At 43.0% G+C, this 20881-nt stretch overlaps 1 protein-coding gene across 1 annotated transcript; it reads left to right on the top strand.

The window, feature by feature from the left end:
* Positions 1-671: 671 nt before the first annotated feature.
* On the top strand, positions 672-16677 carry PHAX (phosphorylated adaptor for RNA export). Its single transcript, XM_062016467.1, has 5 exons — positions 672-841; positions 4988-5607; positions 9721-9841; positions 11633-11716; positions 13419-16677. The coding sequence occupies exons 1-5, from the start codon at positions 737-739 to the stop codon at positions 13686-13688; spliced, it is 1200 nt and encodes a 399-aa protein (XP_061872451.1). The 5' UTR covers positions 672-736; the 3' UTR covers positions 13689-16677.
* Positions 16678-20881: the final 4204 nt, after the last annotated feature.

The raw sequence follows: 20881 nt of genomic DNA, 5'->3' as shown, positions 1-20881 counted from the left end.
TTATCACCTGTATCTCCAGAGGCTTATCTAAGCATTCATATCCCCTCGTTAAAATTTGAAACTTATCAGACAGATGGTTAGCATTTCAAATAAACAGATATGGTTAGAAACTTGTCTTCAACTCCTTTGTTACAACCTGCAAAAACACTGACATTTTCTACATTCCCATTGTTTTACTGCATCACCAAATACCACTGTATTTGTCACTGCTTACAGAAAAAATTGAGTTTGAACTCCACAACCAGACTTTTATTTGCTTGACACAGATTCTGAACGGCCCTAGAAATTAAGGAAGGCCTTTTCTATCTTGCTCTTCATTCTAGTCTGCCTGAAGTTGTTTGTAGTCCCTGAGGGGGCGATGTTCTTTCACTGATTTAACACTTGGACTGTCTGATTTCAACAGGCTTTCCCTGCCAACTGACCAGGGCACACGCCAAGCCGACGAGGATGGCTGTTCATCAAAATTCTCTTTGCACAGCACCAGCCATCCCCACAAGCGCCACGACCCGCCGCGGCACTTAGAAACACCGCTACAACCGCACCGCCCACCCCGGCGGTCACAAAATGGCGGCGGAGCACCGCCCCCCTCCTGGCCCCGCCCTGCTGGGCCCTGCGCTCCCTTTGCCTTCCCGAGATGCACCGCGCGCCGCGTCATTGCCGCCCCCCCGCCCTATTGGTCAGTCGCGCCGCGGCTGCGTCCGCGCCGCTGCTTCCCGCGAGCGGCCGCGGCCCCGCGATGGCCCTGCACGCACGGGTTATGGAGCGTGATGTGGAGGACGGCGAGCTCTCGGGATCGGACTCCGATATGCCCGGCGCCGGCTCTCCCGGGGACCCGCGGCAGGTGAGTAATGGGACTCAAGCGGCAGGCGCGACCCGGGCTCCGGCCGGGAGCGGAAGACCCAGCCGAGAGACTGCGGCGAGAGGGCCTCGGAGGCCGCTGTTGCCCCACGCCCGGCCTCAGGCGCCCGACGGGCCCGCTGGGGAGCGGAGGCGGCCGAGCCGGGGGCAGTGCACTTGCGGGGTAACCGGGGGCTGCCCAGGACGGCCCGGGCGACTGGGACAGGAGGCTCGTCGCCAGGAGCGACCGCTTTTCCTGGGTCCGGAAATGGGCTCCTTATTCCGGTGCCCGGTGTTGTGGGGAAGCCGTGTGCTGCGGCCGGGTGGGGTAGGCTGGGCGGCGGGGTCGGTGAGCGAAGGGCAGCGCTCGCCGGCGCAGCTGGTCGTCTCACGAACAATGGGAACAACCCGTTGTGAAGACGCACGAAAGCGGTGAGTACCAGCTTTTACTTTTCCTTGGCTTTACAGCTCTTTTGCATCGGTGGATTGCTGAACAGATGATGTTTTATTACCAGATGTCTCATTCTCTTTTCACATTAGAGTGTGTTATGAAGCTTAAAAGGAATTTATGGCAGTGTGGACAGAAAAATAAGATGTCCATGTATAGCCCTGTGCAAAGATGTTTGTTTTCTTCAGTTATTTTCATATATTTCCAATGTAATTCTGGGATGTGTAGGTTGGAATGAATTATTGCAGGTGTGAGATTTTTATGAAGTTTTGGAGTTGTTAGTGGTTTGCATTATGAAATATGTCTGAAATTAAAGGTTTGTGTTTTGTAGCATAATAAATTGAAGGCCTCTGTTTTCTAATAGGGAGAAGAAATGGTGTCATAATATTGATGATAATCCTAAGGTTAAAGAATTTTTAATAAAAAAGGAATATATTTTTAAAGCCGCTGTGATGATATATATCTATGTGTTAGGAAATCAGGGGAAAACTGGACTTGTGAGAAAGGAAAAATGCCTACAGAAGGTTAGTACAGGCAATGCAGCCAAGAGTTTCCAGCCATTGGAAACAAGAGTTCTGAGTTGTCGCTCATGGCACTTTCAGAGGTAATGCAGATTTGAGCAGATTTGTCTTTCATGTTTTAGTTTATCTGACAGATGCATTAGGTGACAGCATTTCCTGAATATGTTTCCCAGAAAGGTTGTTTTAGTTGGAAAAAACCTTTAAGATCATCTAGCACAACCACTAACCTAATACTAACATGTCCACCAGTAAACCATGTCCCTAAGCACCTCATCTGCAGGGGTGCTGACTCAGCTACTTCCCTGGGTAGCCCATTCAATGCTTGACAAACATTTTGGTGAAGAAATTTTTCTTAATTGCCAACTTGAACCTCACCTGATGCAACTTTAGGCTGTTTCCTCTCATCCTGTCACTTTTTGCATGGGAGAATAAGCTAACAACCACCTTGCTACAACCTCCTTTCAAGGAAAGTGAGAAGAGTGGAGAGAGTGAGAATATGTCCTTCAGGTACCTCAGCCACACCTGATCAGACTTGTTCTCTAGACCTTTCCCCATCTTCATTGCCATCTCTGGACACACTCCAACATCCCAGTTCCTCTCTTGGGGGCCTAAACTGAACACAAGATTCACAGCAAGGTTTCACCATCCCTGACTACAGGGAATGATCTCCTCTAGTCCTACTGGCTGCACTATTTCTGATACGAGTCAGGATGCCATTCTGACATTCTGGGTCACTGCTGGCTTCTATGAGTGGCTGTTGACCAACACTCCCAGGTCCTCTTTGGTCAGGCAGCTCTACCCCAAGCCTGTGGCACCACTGGGCATTGTGACCCAAGTGCAGGATTCAGCACTTGGCCTTGTTGAACCACTACACAGTTCACCTCAGCCCATCAATCCAGCCTGTCTAGGTCCTTCTGAATAACCTTCCTGCCCTCAAGTAGATCAACACTCTCACCCAGCTTGGTATCATTTGCAGACTTACAGAAGGTGCACTCAATCCCTTCATCCAGATCATTGATAAGGATATTAAATAGAACAAGCCCCGGAACTGAGCCCTGTGGAACACCATTGTTGACCAGCCACCAACTGGATTTAACTCTGTTCATTAACTATGGGCCCAGCCATCCAGACAGTTTCTCACCTGATGCCACGAGTAGCCAGCATCTTGAGGAGGATGCTGTGGGAAGCAGTGTCAAAAGCTTTACTAAAGTCCAAGTAAACAACATACACAACATTCCCTTCATCCATTAAGCCATCAGCTTATCAAGGAAGGTTAGTCAAGCACAACCTGCCCTTCATAAGGCCATGCAGATGGGAGCTGATCACCTGGTTGTCCTGTATGTGCCATGCGATGGTGCTCAGGATAATCTGTTCTACAACCTTCTCTGGCACTGAGGTCAGGCTGACAGGCCTGTAGTTCCCAGGATCCTCCTTCTGGCCCTCCTTGTTGATGGGTGTCACATCTGCCATCCTTCTGTCCTCTGTGACCTCCCTGGTGAGCCAGGACTGCTAGTAGATGACGGAGAGTGGCTTAGTGAGCACTCCCACCAGCTCCCTCAGCACACTTGGGTGAATCCCATCTGGCCCCATAGACTTGCGTGTGTCTAAGTGGTGTAGCAGGTTAGACACCACTTCCCCTTGGGTTATGTGGGCTTCATTCTGTTGCCCAACCCTGTCTTCCAGTTCAGGGGGCTGAGTACTCTGAGAACGACTGGTCTTACTGTTTAAGACTGAGGCAAAGATGGCATTAAGTACCTCATCCTTTTCCTCATAGTTTGTCACTATGGAAAGGCTGGAGCTTCCCCTTAGCCTGCCTGTTGTTGCTGGTGTACTTATAGAAACATTTTAAATTGTGTTTTATGACTGTAGCCAGATTAAGTTTTAAGTAGTCTTTGGCCCTTCTAAGTTTATCCCTTAATAACCTCATGACATCCTTGTAGTCCTACTGAGTGGCCTGCCCCTTCTTCCAAAAGTCATAAGCTCTGCATTTTTTCCCTGGAGTTGCAGCCAAAGCTCTCTGTTTAGGCAGGCTGGTGGTCTTCCCCATTGTATTCTCCTTTGGCACATGGGGACAGCCTGTTCTTGAGCCTTTAAGTTTTCCTTCTTGAAGAATTTGCAATATCTGTCCTGTAACAATGGGGCTTCTTTTTGTAAAGTCTGTTGAAACTTCCAGGGTCTCTCTCCTAATGAACAAGAACCCTTAGTATGTCTGTGGTGTCTTGTTGGTTTAAAGGAAAAAAAACCCAGTTAGTCTGTGAAGTCTTGCTGCCCCCAGCTGATTGTGTACTCTCCTCATTTAACTAGAATCACAACACACTTAGCTTCTCAAAGTCTGAGCAGGATCCAAGTTTTGAAGGTTTGGTTTTGGAGTTTTGATTGTTTTTGCTTCTCACTTGAATCTCTGAGAACACTACTGTGGTTGCAAATTGCTAGTCTTGACTCCTTGCAGAATCATAGAATGGTAGGGTTGGAAGGGACCTTTAGAGATCATCTAGTCCACCCCCCCTGCAGAAGCAGATCAACCTAGATCAGATCTCATAGGAACATGTCCAGGTGGGTCTGGAAGACCTCCAAGGAAGGAGACTCCACAACCCCTCTGGGCAGCCTGTGCCACTGCTCCCTCACCTGAACAATAAAATAGTTTTTTCTTATATTTAAATGGAACTTTTTGTGTTCCACCTTCATCCCATTACCCCATGTCCTGTTGCTAGCTACAACAGAAAAAAGGGACATCCCAACCTCCTGACACTCACCATGTAGATATTTGTAAATATCAATAAGATCCCCCCAGAGACTCCAGAGAGAATATTAATTTCTGCACTGTTAAAAACAACTTGTGGTAAGTTGCCATGGTGGTTTGGTTTTTTTAGTCTTTCTTAGACCTATGCACATGGTGTCCAGTCTTCTAATAATTATATTTTAATTCAACAATAATTAGGTTAGTGACACCCCTGATAATTGTTTTCTATGCAGCCACGCTGTCTTTCATGTACAAGCACTGAAAATACCTAAGTTTCATAGCATCCTCCTCTCAGCTGTAGTCTAAAAGATGCTCATAGAGCACAGTCCTAACAGTCACATGAGAAAGAATTAAGTTTACTAGGTAATCAAATCTTTGGAATGACTTCATAGCTATTTAATTTACCAGAGTAGTTAAGATAATGGACATTTTTCATTTCAGAAATCACATGATGGCAGTGATTCTGGCAGACCATTCCAGAGCAGCATTTCATCCTGTGCACCAAGTGTTCCTTATCGGACAACCACAAGTGTGGATTCAAGCGAGGAAAGCTTTTCTGAATCTGATGATGACAGCTGTCTGTGGAAACGAAAGCGACAGAAGTGTTTCAACTTCCCTTCTGCTAGATCTGAGCCTTTTCAGCTTAGCCAGAGCCACCAAAAACAAACTGCTCTAGGTGGCAAGAAGGTCAACAATATTTGGGGTGTGGTTCTCCAGGAACAGAATCAGGATGCCGTGGCTACTGAACTTGGGATTCTAGGCATGGATGGTAGTATTGACAGAAGCAGGCAGTCTGAGACTTACAATTATTTATTGGCTAAAAAGCTGATGAAGGAAGCTCAGCAAAAGGAGGCAGAGACTTTAGATAAAGAACTGGATGAATACATGCATGATGAGAAGAAAACATTGCCAGCAGAAGAAGAAAATGGGCAAGGCTTTCTCAAGCGGAAACGGCCTGTTAAAGATAGATTGGGTGAAAGACAAGAAATGAAATATAAAGGAAGGTATGAGATAACAGAAGAAGATTCAGAAGAAAAAGTGGCAGATGAAATTGCTTATCGGTGAGTTTAATAACAGTATTTCTTCATTCTCTAAGTATTGGTAAACTGTTGATGGAAACAAAGGCATGGGGGAAGCTTTTGTAACTGCTAAATGTGCAAGATATCATACCAGATTATGAAAGCATGAGTGTCTTGTGTGTGTTTCCAAAATTCTGGGATTAAAATGCAGCACTTTGGATAGTATCTTTGTAGAAGCATCTGGTAATACTGGTTAATTATTATTTATACTACAATAATTATTAAATTTTGTTTTTTGAGAACAATAGCAAGGAAGAATATTGTTTCTCATTATACAGATGTAATAATGGACTTTTTAAGAAATGTCCTATGGGTCAAGATGCATGTTTCAAGTTGGACACCGATGAACACCCGTGGTCACCATTAAAATCTGGCTAAGTTATTGTTAAGACTGCAACTAATCCCCACACAGCTGCTCACTCATCCCCCACTGGTGGGATGGGAAATAGAATTGGAAGGGGAGAAAAGAGAGAAAACTCAGGGGCTAGGGTGGACATTTTAATAGGTAAAGCCAAAACAATGCATGCAGGCAAAGCAAAACAAGGAATTAATTCACCATGTCCCATCAGCAGAGAGGTGTTCAGCCATCCCTGGAAAACAAGAATAAGAGTGGAAAAGGCCTGGACTCCGCAGGCGCTGCTCAGCAGTGTGCTAGTTTAGCCAGGTATCCACCAAGTCATAATCCCTCCTAAACTGGACAGGAGAGAGAGAGAAATACAGCAAGTGGTTGTGACTTGAGATAAGGACAGAGAGATTGCTCAGCAGTTAGTAGCATGGGCAAAACAGACTCAGGGAGATAAAGGTTTAGCTTATTAAAGAAACAATAAGAACAGGGAGATGTGAAACAAAACTGAATCTTAAAACACGTCCCTCCACCCCTTCCTCTTCCCAGGACTCTCCTTCCTTCTCCCCGAGCTGTACAGGAGATGAGGGATGGGAGTTGTGGTCAGTTCATTACAGATGGATTTTGCCGCTGCTTCTTCTCAAGGGGAGGCCTCCTCACACTTCCCACTGCTACACTGTGGGGTCCCTCCCACAGGAGACAGTCCCTCATGAACTTCTCCAGTGTGAGTCCTTCCCATGGGCTACAGTTCCTTATGAACTGCTCCAGCATAGGGCCTGTCACGGAGGCAGCTCCTCACACACTGCCCCAGTGTGGGTCATCCACTAGGACAGCAGTCCTTCAGGTACTGACTGCTCCAGCCCAAGTCCCTCACAGGGTCACAAGTCCTGACAGCAAACCTGCTCTGATGTGGGCTCCTCTCTTTGCACAGACTCCCAGGTCCTGCCAGGAACTTGCTCCAACATGGGCTTCCCACAGAGTCACAGCCTCCTTCAGGCATCCACCCACTCTGGCGTTGGGTCCTCCATGGGCTGCGAGTGGATCTCTGCTCCCTGTGGCCTTCATGGACTGCAGGGGCACAGCTGCTTCACCATGGGCTGCACCACAGGTCCCAGAGGAGTCTTTCTTTCAGGACCTAAGCACCCTCCCCCCCCTCCTTCTCCACTGATCTTGATGTCTACAGACATCTTTTCACATTCTCACTCCCTATTGCTGCTGCAGTTTAGTAACTGCTCAACAACTTCTCCTTTTCAAATACGTTATTCACAGAGGCATTAGCTCAGTCACTAATTGGCCAGGCATGGGTCAGCTGTGGGTCCATCTTTGAACTGACTGGCCCTAGCTACAGGGGCAGCTTCTGGCAGCTCTTTAAAGAAGCCACCTCTGTAGCTCTCTCTGCTACCAGAAAACATGGTCCAGGCAAAGCTACTACAAACAGTTAGCAAAACATTCATATGTTATTAATGCAGTTTTGAACACAAATCCAAAACATAACCCTTCATTAGCTATTGTCAAGAAAATTAACTCTATTCCAGACAAAACCAGCACAGTTACAAATCCTTGTAGATTACTGGGACTGTTCGGTGTTTTGGAGAGCATAGCTTCTGAAATACACATATTCTGTATGTGGAACATGCTTGTCTGAAGAAAATGTTGTGCTGCTGTTGTTGCCAAGGTCTGTGCCAAAGTTCCATACCAGTACTGAAAGCAGGGCTTGTCCCTTTCAGTGTTTTAAGGACTAGGCTGCAGTTCTGTGCCAGTTTGTGGAAACCAGTGCTGGGGTTACCAAGCTCCAGCCATATGCATGCTTAGCACCGTCCAGCTGGTCTTACAGTGCTGCTGTTTGATTGAATTTGAGCTGAAATCTGAGCTGAATCAGAAAACGTAACTGTCCAAAAGCTCACTTCATTAAGAGTTAGTTTGCAGACAGATTTGTTTTCTGCACCAATTTGCTGCACTATTTCCTTTGAGTTGACACTGACAGGACTGGACCAATGGTGCAAGGTAGGGCACATGACTGTAGTCATTCTTACTTAAATTGACTTATGCTGCCACAATCCATTTTCAGTGGTGCAAGGGAATAAAATAATGTTTCATGGGGAACAAGACTTGCAAGTTGTACTGATGGTTAGCTTGACATTTAAGTAAAACCTGGGTTTATTGATCATTTTGTGTTTCTTATTATATGATACTAGTATTGCCAGATACTGAAATAGAGCAATTTGATAATTATTAATGCTCTTATGAGTTCTCATAACTTCTTATTTATGAATTGACAACTTTAAGCTTGTCCCTTGTAATAAACTTTTCTTTGTTATATCAAGCTTCATCAAAATTAGACAGAAGCCTCTTTTTTCTAGTTATTTTTTGTAGTAGTGGCACTGAACTGCATCAGCAGGACTGTGATTGTACACATCACAGCGCTGCTATTTGATCTGTGCTTTGCCATCTGCCAGGATTTACAAACTTTTGTACTGGCCCACACAGTGAACTGATATAAAGGAGTTTTTCTGACCATCTTGTGTCATTTTTTCCCCTTTACCTCGTTTAGTTCCTGTTAGAGCGCATATATAGGAGGATTGTACAGGGCCAGAATGAGTGGCAGCCATGTAGGGACTTGACTGTTTTAACTTCCTACTACTACTAGGAGAACATCTCTTTAACCAACTATCACAGGAATACTGGTTACAGTAAAGCATCTTATAGGAACAATTCCATTTCTTCCAATAATTCACAATTTATAACTCAGTCCTGTAAATATTTAAGGAAGCATTTACAATCCGGTGCCTTATCCACTAAACTCAGTGACAGTAAACACAAAGTATAAATTTTGTCACCAAAATTTGAGTTTTAATTTCAAGTTGACTTCAATCAAACTACCGAAGCAGCTCAGGTAGCCTGGCAATTCTAAATGGTTGTATACATCTGTGGCCAGACACCTTCTATTACTCAGTCATTCAACATACACAGTTTTATAGCTGTACATCATTTGAAGCAATTAGATTAGAAGGTGGTCTTCAAGAAATTTTGGTAATGATGGTGGTCTGTTGGTCCCCAAAGTGTAAAACCACTGAGCTGTAGTCCTTGGGGCTGTGCTTAATAAGAAGTGTTGTCATTAAAGAATGAGCATTTAGCATTAGAACTCTTGCTTTTGTGGGCCTCTGATGTTTTCCAACAGGAGTATATTCTTGGCCCAGGGGATTACTGCTCTATAACCCTCTCCCACTGTGCAGACTGACAATGGAAATTTCAGTATGAGGACATTGTTTCTAACAAAAAAATACATTTTTATATCATTTATTTTAGTCAACAGACTGTGAGGGTTTGTCCAAATGGAACATGTTACAGGGGAACTTTTGCACTTAGCTGTTGTCAGTTAACTGTAAAAGCCTGCTGTAATTTTAACTGTTAAATGCACAGTAGACTTTTATACTTTAGTTTCAGATGTTTGTACATATCTATGCAGTTTCTTGCTTGATTCAGTCTTTCACACATCAATAGAAGAAAAATAATCACTCTGCATTTTTTTGAAACACATTTTTAAATGTATGCTGTAGAAAAAGTGTACCATAGAACTTCAGGGTTTTGAAATCTGATTCAAGAAACCATTGAAACATTTAAATTTATACACTCCAATTTTAGCAGTTTTATGGCCCACACAATGGATTATTTGTTTTGGAAGTTCCATGATAAATTTTACTGAAGAAATTATACTGCCGATTAAGTGTGCCTTTTTTTTTCCCTCCCCTCAGACTTTGTGAGCCAAAGAAAGACTTAATTGCCCGAGTAGTGAAAATAATTGGGAAAAGAAAAGCTATTGAACTGCTTATGGAAACAGCTGAAGTGGAACAAAACGGTGGACTGTTCATAGTGGTAAGAAAAATGTGATTTTGTGGGACAAACACACACAACTTATAGGACATTTACATAGTACTGTTGAACAGCTTTCAGGCTGGACAGGTTCTCCCAGTTTTCATGGCCTTCCCTTGCCAGGAAACTCACTTAAATGCTAACATAACCTTCCAGCAGGATTTGAGTAAACAATGAGATGAATGAACTTGGAAATTGCCCAAGTTTTCATACTGAGATTAACATCTGATTTGCAGTGATAACATTTTACTGTTACTCTGCCTCCCTTTGGGATCTGTCCCTGACAAGACTGAAGAATGAAGGATTCTGAAGCTTGAAGAAAAACTTACAAAGTTAGGATCCAGGAGAAGCCTCTAGCATGTTGCTTCAATAAGTCAGTTGGATGTTTGACAGCACCGACTTATCTACTGTGTTAATCAGCATGCCATCAGAGATAAGTAAGAGTAACTTCCAAAGGGAATCTGCTGGCTTTATTAGAGCACTATTGGCTTGTGTATCAGTAGAGCAAAACTGAGTACTGACTCCTGTTACAAATAGTAATAAAATCCTATATATAATGGTTAGGTTGTCCATTTCTCTCTGTGTTTTTGTTTTTAATAAATAATGATCCAAAGGGCAAAAATTCAGAGGAAAACAAAAAGTGGAAGGAAACGGTTAAGTACTTTTAGGTGTTTATTTCTAATTTACATTTTCTAAGTTCCTTAGAAGTAGAGAGGAGGACAAAAAAGGAGGAGGGAACCAAACAATTAAAAAAACTCTAGACAAATAAAAAAATATAAACAAATTTTTAAAACCTGGAACACCTGCTCCAGGCAAAAGCAGCAACAACTTTCCAGCTGGCAACTTGTGTTAGAAGCAGTCTGTTTTCTTGAAAGATTAAAGTATTTATTAACAAGTGTTTACCAGGGAGATGAAAGGGCACTGTGGCTGGTGGCACAGGTTCATTTGACTGCAGATCATACTGTTTGGGGATTTTGTGCTGATAGGATGATAGAAGTATGTGGTTTCTCCTGTTTCAGAGCTGACCTCTGTTCTTCAGACTTTTGAATTGTATTTTACTTTGTTATTAAATGTGATATTTTTCTGCTAAATGCAGTGTCCAAGCACTGAAGTAACAGTTCAACTTGAATATACTACAAGTGGTAATTGAATAATAGTATGGTAATTAGTGCTTATAATTTACAGAGGTTTTGACATGGACCACAGCTGTTACACTGAAAAATGCTGAAGCAGGGAACCAATATGTTATAGAGAGAAGCTTAAAAGTATGTCTGTACTTCATATGCCCGATATAGAAATGCAAAATCCTGCAGATATGTGGAAACGTTGCAGAATTGCTGAGCACTATTAAAAAAAAAATCAAGATCTACATAATTTTATGAAATTCTTTTATGATGTTTTACTGGGCTTATGTCTTAAGAGCATTCTCAATATTTAACCTAGTGTACACATCATTGCAGATAGTTACAAGAGTAGTTAGAATACTATTTGCATAATACTTCTTCACTACCAAAATCAGATTTAGTATGTAATTGAGTAGTTTTGTGTTGTGTTCTAAAGTAGGTTTTTTTGTATCTCATCGTTAACCTGTCCAAATATAGCAAGCTGGTAGTTGATATTCTTATGACTAGTTCAATCACAAATAAAACCTGGCCAGAGTTGGGCTTACGTATTGCCTAATAATAGCAGTAGGTTGAGGTTTTTTTTCTGGCTCAATAGCATCTTAGAAACTATTTTTGTATCAATGGTGGCATATTAAGTTCCTTACTACTAATTAACTCTTTCCCTACTAAGAATGGCACCAGGAGAAGAACACCAGGGGGAGTTTATTTAAACCTGCTGAAGAACACGCCCAGCATCAAAGAGGAACAAATCAAGGTAAAATTGTCAGGAGTGCAAATGGTTGTTCAAAGTAAATTTTGTTTCTTTCTACTGGAAGTGTTAGGATTCAGTCTCTCTCATAACTTTTAGCACGTTTAACTCTATATTCTGAAGAAAACAGCTTTTCACATTCAAGTTATAAGCAAAAAGACCCAAAAGTTAATGACTTTCTCTTCACACTAGGCAGGGAGCACAAGTTTTACATATTGCCAGTCACAAAAACCTGTTGATGATGGTGAGATTGTAGAGTCTGAAAAGGTCAACATTGAATCTTCCTAAATTTGTGATTATCCTTAAGTTATCTGCAGTAGTATTTACCCCTTTGGAGCTCTGTGTCATTGTGCAGGGATTGAATGATGTTCTGTTAATAGGATATTTTTGTCCTGCATAGTTACAGTTGTAGCACCAGGCAGTATCTCCCATTAAAATCAGACACTGGTCTGAGCCTAGTCTAAACTGCTCACTGGCTTCATCTGTGCTTAACAAATGAGGTTTGTGATCTTGTAAATATGGGGTGCGAAATAGACTGAGATTGTAATTTCTTCATTCAGTTAAAATAACTTGGGATTTTTTAATGGTATTTGCCACTTCATCTATATTATTTAAAGTTTCTGTAAAAAGAAAGACCTGTTTATTTTTCTTGTTGGTGGCTACAGCTCATTCTGTAAACCATTGTAGCATCTCCTATGTGGAACTGAGAAACAAATCAAAATACACTGTAATTGCCTGGCTAACATTCAAAACACAAACCCCTAAGAAACCTCTTACAGCCTACAATGGTCTCAACGTTTCAAGTTTAATCACTTTACCCCATTAAAGAAAAAAATATTGCTTCTCTAACCCCTCCCAAAAATTTATTTTTCTAGCCCTCTTCCATTCTTTCTGATTGTTTGTCATTCTTCTCTTGCTGATGCTGGCAATAGTTAATGCGGCAGTAGTTTTCACTCAGTGAACTTGATTGATTGTATGAGATGTGGTTTGTCATACAAACCTGTGGGAAGAGTGTGTAATCCTGTCATGAGATTGTCACGTATACTACTCTCACAGATCCACATATCCTTAGCACTTGACTTGTAGGTTTTGGGGAGAAAAAAAGCATTAATGTTTTCTGTATGCAGTTAATGGTTTTTAGGAAATAATCAGGGAAAGACAAACACGTGGCAGTATTCAGCTCTGCTGTGTGATACTCTTTGAAATATGGACAAAACTGGCAACAGTCACACTTTGCAGTATTTAGGTGTTAATGAGATTTACAAATGTTTGACAGTAAAGATTGTGAGACTTGGACTCAAATTTCCAGGCAGCTATGGAGGAAAGTTTTATCAAGTTGTCGTAGAGCTTCTGATGGTATTTTCTCTACAGGCCCCTGTAGTGCAGCAGCATGACTGTCAGGTCTACCAGCCGTTCCTCACAGTTTTTTATCATTAGAAAACCTGATGTGACACCTTAGGGATACTTACGTCCACTTTGAGATCCCTGAGAAATTATGTAATAGAATTATTTTTGGGCTGTTTTCCTTAAGTGCAGTCTATCCTCGTATTCCTACTATCAGTGATGTGTGTCTCAGTTAAACTGTATTGGTCAGCATTTTTAATTTATCATCTTTTTTACCTTTTTTGTGTTTTCTTTAGGAAACACTACTAAAATGCGTATGTCAAACTTGTGGTTTTGTTTGTTTGGTTTTTTTTCCTCTTTCAAGGAAATATTTTATCTGGAAAACCAAAAGGAGTATGAAAACAAAAAGGCTGCTAAGAAGAGGAGAATACAAGTTCTAGGAAAGAAGATGAAAAAAGCCATTAAAGGGCTTAACCTGCAAGAATATGATGATGCATCTCGTGAGACTTTTGCTAGTGATACAAATGAGGCTCTGGCTTCCTTGGATGATCTACAGGAGGGGCATCATGAAGCAAAGATGGAACCTGAAGATATCATTGAAATTGATAATGCTCACGATTTGGAGATCTTCTAGTTAATAATGTTCTTGATAACAAAGTCACTGTAAAACATATTAAAAATGAGCCTTTCGTATAATCCCATGGCTTATTTTCATAAGATGCAGAAAAATGAGAAATACTTAATTCTGAAGAACGTGACATCATTCTTGGGTGAATTTCACATCGTGAAAGATGCTAATAGTCCTTTGTTTGCCGAGTCCTCAAAACTGTTAAGATTTTTCTAGCTAACAGCCCTGCATTACCATGTTTGTTCTTTAGGAGCTCTTTTGAGACACACTTTAGGTTTCACCATTAAGGCTATATTTTAACCAAATATATAGTTTTAATTTGCTGAATATATCAAAGTCATCAAGTGAGCAATGCTCCTCTTTAAACAGGCAGAACCTGTATAAAGTTAGCCTTGATACAAGAGATCTAGTGTTCTTAATATGAGATTGTGTTGACAAGAACAGCACAGTGTTTATAGGATTAAGAGTTGTGAAAACAGATTGGTTTGTGAAAGAGACTTTATTTTAATGGTCAGCCATGTAAATACGCACTGTTGGACAGTGTATGTTTTAAATTTCTGCAGCAGCTTAATCCTTTGTATAATGGTGGCTTGAGCTTCCTACATGTTCTGTGTAAACTTTTTCCATGATTAGACACACATGCTCAACTTCTACAGATCTTTTTGTTTGAAAACAAATAGAACTGAATGCTTAGTAGGGAGATTTTACAAATTGATGTTCCCCTCAAAGGTCTGTAGTCTCTACCTGCAGGAATAAACAGTTTACCCTGCAATTTTTATTTCTATGCTCCTTAAATGTGTGGTAGGATAATGTGTGGCTTGCAGAAGTTCTGAAGCTTTTCTATCCTGATTCTTAGGAAAACAATAGAATACAAAAGATTATTTTTTATGTGATATGACTTTTGTGTAGTATAACTGAAGAACACGTGCAACACTGATACACATGTATGTCTAAAATACTTGGTCACTAATAATTTGGTTTCTGTGACTAGACACTATTTTCCAGTATAAAATGTTTGTGAAATACTAATGAGTTAGTTCACTTTCAACTCCAAAGACAAACCTGCACATAAATTTTATTCACTTGGAGTCCTTAGATTTTAGAAGCAAAGCACATCACTGAAACACATAATGAAGTTATAATACTGAGCAATTCTGTGTTGTCAGGAGCTCATATTTAAAGAACTACAATATTTGAAGAAAGAGTTCTTAATCATATAGCACATTCCATTTATATACTTTACTAAATTTGAGTTTGGACTTTTCTGAATTTTTCTGTTCAAGTAACAGAGCTCCCTGTTGTTAAGAAGTTACGAATGTGAAGCATGCTGGTAGTAGTTACTGAAACAACAAGAAGTTTTGATTTGTTCATTAACTTCCCTTACAAACCTGTAATGGTCAAAGTAGTAAACTGAAAACTCATTTAAGGAAACAGAATTTTGTACTGTTTAATTAGTTTGAGACTGTATCATTTGATCTTGGTTTTGAGAACTGTTTGGGAATGTCTTAACAACCTTCTGGATAGAACCAGCAAATTTTAATAGTGGTTGAAGTAAATTTTTGCAGTTCCGTAATTGCTGCTAATGAGCATTGTGTATTTTTTTTTTTTAAGTATTTTCAAATTTCAGTGTAAGGGGTACTGAAACAATATGTGAAGTCTCCTTTTTAACAAAAGGAAGATTATACAGGGTGCTCACTCCTTCTTTCTAGTGTCTTCACTAACTTACCTGTGCTTATATTCTCTTTGTTTCTCTATTTTTTGAGGGGCTTTCAACAGAGTCCTTTCAAAAGGAAGCAAAAAGCTTTCTGTTCCTCTTTATTTTCTTCCCACAGAACTACTGCAGGAGTAGGAAGCAGAGGTAAGGGTAGAGGTTTTTCTCTGTCAACTGACACATAATTCAACTTGTTTAGTCTGTCTGGATCTAATACTTGCAGACAAAGCAGTTCTGTGATGACAAAAATGAAATATAAGAAGTGGAGTTCTGTGTTCCTAAGTTTCTCTGATGGGCAGGTGTGGTTGAATGAAAATGAAGTAAATTAAAAGGAGATGACTGCTTTAACTAGGACAGTTGCTGTGATGTAGAAGTTGAATTCCTTGTATTTTGTCAGAGTCAAGGTGTGGAGGCGTAGGCTGGGTAATAAAGAGAATTACAAGTTTTTCAAAAGGTGAACTTTTTTCAGTCTGTCATAAAACTTCACTATGACAATGCTCATTTCTTAGCCCCTTCAGTTAGACCACCCTCTGCTGCTACAGCTTGACACAAAAGTCTGCTAAAGGCAGGTTTTTTTAAGTTCAGTTCACTTGCACGTAGAGTGGAGAATTGCACTCATGGCTCCAGTGAGGATGGACTTACTTGGAACACCACTTCTGATCCTAATTTGTGCAGGTGAACGGCAGGTCAAAGATCCAAGTCTGTTGCTGAACTGTTGTGGTTCTTCAGCTGTTCTGGGAATATCCAATCTCAGAGCCTTTGCCTGACTGGTTATGGGATTCAAGAACTTGTAGGACGACTGCAGTTTCCAAGGACCACGTTTTGGATTCAGCAGTCAGATGAGGAGCATGTTGCATGGTGGTAACCTTTGCAGCAGCTGTTGGCTCTTGATAATTTGGACTGACTGCATCCTAAACCCACTTCTGACCTGCCAGGCCCTAGAAATTCTTGCAGAGCAAAGCTTCCCAACATACAGAAAGGACACTTTTGATGCTTTCTCATCACTTTATCTGCAATATTTCAGAGCGGTGGAAGGAAGAAGGAACACAACTGATAGATTTAATATATCCCAGCCAAACCTATTTGTAGAATCACCAACATCCAGACCCAAATACTGACAAAAATGAGAACCATGTATCTGAAGTTAAAACCGAAGACTCTACATGCAAGTTAGGTATTCTAGAAAATACCTTTTGCAAGTTTTGTTTGTTTGGGGATTTTTTTTTCTTGCTTGAGCAGAGACATTAATTTTACAGTTATTTTAAAATAAAAGAAATAAACCAACACTTTTGTATTGTTAAATAAATTGAAAAACTTTATTATGTTGAAAACTTTTTACCCAAAGTAATTTCTTTTCCCTTGAACAGCTACGTACAGTAGTAATTTTTATTATTTAGTTGCAACAGATGAGTTCTGCATTGACAGCCTTCAACTGCTGGTATGTCTTGATTCAACATGCGGAACTTGCTGAAATATTGCTGGGGCTCTGGAAGACTTTTCTTGCAACACCAAAAAAGACTTTGCCATAGAAGATAAAGCCTCCAAGAAAAAATACATGCCTTGGGAAGTGTTAGTTGCTTATATTCCCATGCTTCCAGATACTGGGCAACTGATGTCTCTTGCAGAAAACCCATGACCTGCTTTTTCTTGTTACAAACAAGCTGGAAAGCTATCAGGTGTAATGTTTAAAGGTCTGTCCTGGTTTAGGCCCATCAGGGGACAAAAGACCTGGATTACACTTGGTTACTTGAGAATTGCCAAAGAGCAGGAAGGGCTTCATTGCCTCTCATGGTTCCTGACAAAATACACCATGCTGCTCTTAGGGAACAAAACAGAAAATAATTTGATCCACCATCAACTAAAACATACCACAACACCCCAAAACATAACCAACACAGAGTAGCACACTGATGAAGAGCACAACCAGCATTTTAGGACCACCTTCTCCCCACTCCTCCTCTCTTCTTGGGTTCAAAGCCATGATCCCGGTGTCTATCTCCTCCTCCGCTGAAGGGGACACAGAATGGGTGCTATCACCGAGGTGGTGATGACCACTTGGGGCCCAGCAGGATCAGAGGATGCAATTTGGGTTGCAGCGGGCAGTGCAGGCTGGTGGGAGAGCAGAGCCCTGGGATATGGGGGCAGAAGGTGCAGTGAGAAGGAGGCCAGGCCTGGGATGAGGAGTGATGGGGCACAGTCTGGCCCTGGAGACCCTCCAGCTGGAAACGTCTGCCCTGGGAGCAGCACAGAGCTGCAGGCCTGGAACTGGGCAGCACTTGCCCTCACAGGGAACACCAGAAGGGCATCTGGCACAGGTGGAAGGACTCCTCAGCATTAACATCCCACTCCTCTCTGCAGAAGGCTAGGTGTTCCTTTTTTCATCACTCCATTCAAAGTCCAATTCATGCTTGTGTGAAATATGGCGTCATGGTTTAGGCTCATCCTGGGACAAATGACCACAATTGGACTCAAGTCCAAAGGGCAGGGACAGCTTAATTGCTGCTTATGGTGCAGGGCAAAACAGATCAGGCTACTCAGCTTGGGGAAGAAAACAGAAAATAATTTAATCCACCACCAACTAAAACATATCGTAAAACTCCAAAACATAACTAACACAGTCCAACACAGAGTGGTACAATGATGAAGAGCACAACCTACCCTTTAAGACCACCTCCCAACCTCTCCCCTCTTCCTGGACTTAGATTCCCGATCTTTTTCTCCTCCCCCACTGAAGGGCTCAGGGGGCAGGGAGGAGGGATTTCAGTCAGTCTATTCCTGATAGCTTCTGCTGTTTGTCTCTCCTCAGGGCAGGTGGGCTTCGCACCAGTCCTCCCTGTACCTCTGTGGGGTCCCTCACACACCCAGCAGCCCTGAACGGGCTGCTCCGATGTGCATTTATCCCAAAGGCTGCAGCTCCTCTCTGCCTCTCGTGTGGGGCTGCTCTGCGGCCCACAGGCGCTCCAGCACGGCCTGCGCCATGGCCACCTCCTCACACAGTCTCTGCCTGTCCAGGCACACTCATCCGGAGCTGCTGGTGGCTCTCAGTCCTGCCATGGCCCTCCATGGGTTGCAGAGGCACAGCTGCATTCTTGACACAGTTGCAGAGGAGTCTCTGGTCTGCCGCTCCTCCTTTCTCTCTCCTCCTCTGACTGTGGGGCCCGCATGGTCGCCTCCATCTTGTACCGCTCCTACAGCTCCTCCCAAACATTTCAATTCCCATCCTTAAATGGTGATGGCAGAGGCACCTGGTGCTGGTTGCAATTTTCTCTTCGTCCTGCTCCCTTTTTGCCTTTGTTCCGTTCTTACACCCGAGGAAGCTGCAGGAGCTGGTAGAAGTGCTCTCTGAGCCACTCTCCATCACCTACCAGCAGTCCTGGCTCACCAGGGAGGTCCTAGAGAAATGGAGGATGGCAAACGTGGCACTCATCTACAAGAAGGGCCAGAAGGAGGATCCTGGGAACTACAGGCCCATCAGCTTGACCTCAGTGCCACAGAAGGTTATGGAACACCTTATCCTGAGTGCAATCCTGAGGGACGTACAGGATAACCAAGGGTTCGGGCCCAGCCAACGTGGCTTTATGAAGGCCAGGTCCTGTTTGACCGATCTCATCTCCTTCTAGAAGATCCGCTTCATGGATGAGGGAAAGGCTGTGGATGTAACAGTCTTCCTGGACGTCAATAAGGCCTTTGATACAGTCTCCCACAGCACCCTCCTGGAGAAACTTCAATGGACCTGCTTGGAGATGGGTGAAAAACTGGCTGGATGGCTGCGCCCAGAGAACAATGGTGAATGGAGTTAAATCCAGTTTGCAGACTGTCAGCTGTGGTGTTCCCCAGGCCTCAGTGGTGGGGCCTGTTTTGTTTAACACGTTCATCGATGATTTGGAAGAGGAGATCAAATGCACCCTCAGTAAGTTTGCAGATGACACCAAGCTGGGTGGGAACAGAGCTCTTCTTGAGGACAGGAAGGCCTTTCAGAGGGGCCTGGACAGGCTGAAGCAACGAGCTGAGGCCAGTTGTATAAGGTTTAAAAAAACCCCCAAGCTGCCAGGTCCTGCACCTGGGCCACAATGACCCCAGGCAATACTACAGGCTTGGGGCAGAGTAGCTCGAAAGCTGTCTGGCAGACAAGGACGTGGGAGTGTAAATCAACAGCCATCTGAACATGAGCCAGCAGTGTGCCCAGACAGCCAAGGTGGCCAACGGGATCCTGGGTTGTATCAGAAACAGTGTGACCAGCAGTGCCAAGGAGGTGATTGTCTTCTTGTATTCAGAGCTGGTGAGGCCACACCTTGAACGCTGTGTTCAGTTCTGGGCCGCTCACCACACAAAGGACACGGAGGTGTTGGAGTGTGTCCAGAGATGGGCACCAAAGCTGGCAAAGTGTCTGGAGAACAAGTCTAATGAGGAGTGGCTGAGGGAGCCGGGGATGGTTTAGCCTGGAGAAGAGGCTGAGAGGAGACATGATCACTGTCTACAGCTACCTTCAGAACCAAAATGCTACAGCTGCAGAGAAAACCAACGTGAGTTTCATTCCATGATTTCCGTTACAGAGAAGGTCACTTGCCAATAATCCTTTCTGTTCGTAAAATGCAACAGGTGAAAACAGCTGTGAAAATTCACACCCAAGGGTCAACTGATAAGAGCAGGAAAATCCTATCAATCAGTCAATCATCTTGAGCTGAAAAGTGCCTTTAGTGAGGCCTCCAAATATACCTTTTTTTCCTTCAGGGTTGGAGAGAACAAATCCTGGACTTACACAAATCTATAAATAAAACCCAGAGGACAGGAAAGGACTCTGAGCAATAAATGCACAGGAAGTAAAACCTGAGATCAAATAGCTAACTTTTTGTCATGGTTTGACACGACAGCCTTTTCTGGTAAGGGAGAAGGGGCTGTAAAGATGGCTCCCGTAAGAAGTTGCTTGTAACTCTCCCCAGCTCTGAGCGAGACCCACTGCTGGGGCTGAGCCAATTAGACGCTTCCACAGGCACTTTTTAAGAAGAAGCTGGAAGAGGAGGCTTCTTCTTGTTTCTTTTTTTTTAATTCTGTCCCTTCTTCTTTTCCAGGTGGTGGTGGTGCAAGGAGTAGGAACAGTGAGAGAAACAACAATGCAGACTCCAAGGTCAGTGATGAAAGAGAGGAGGCGGCGTGCTGGAGCAGAGACTCCCCTGCATTCTACGGAGAGAACTGGTGAAGCTGGGATTTGTTTGCATTTTGCCGAAGACCTCACATCAGTGGCAGAGACGTATTTTGATAATGAACCAGAATCAGGGGCAAGAGACTCATTTTGATAAAAGGCGCAGAGAAGTTTGTTAAGGACTGTGTCCCGGGGGAGGGACCCCGTATCGGAGCGGGGGAAGAGAGAAGCAGCAGAGCCCATCTGTGAGAGAGTGACCACATCCCCCATTCCCTGCCCCCCCCACAAAGACGTTGAGGAGGGAGGAGGTAGAGCTATCAGGAGCAGTGAGCTGGGCCCGGGAAGAAA

This window comes from Colius striatus, chromosome 30 (genome assembly GCF_028858725.1).
Source record: "Colius striatus isolate bColStr4 chromosome 30, bColStr4.1.hap1, whole genome shotgun sequence".
Taxonomy (NCBI): domain Eukaryota; kingdom Metazoa; phylum Chordata; class Aves; order Coliiformes; family Coliidae; genus Colius; species Colius striatus.
Note: the sequence above shows the minus strand (reverse complement) of the source record. Positions and strands in the feature narration are given on the sequence as shown.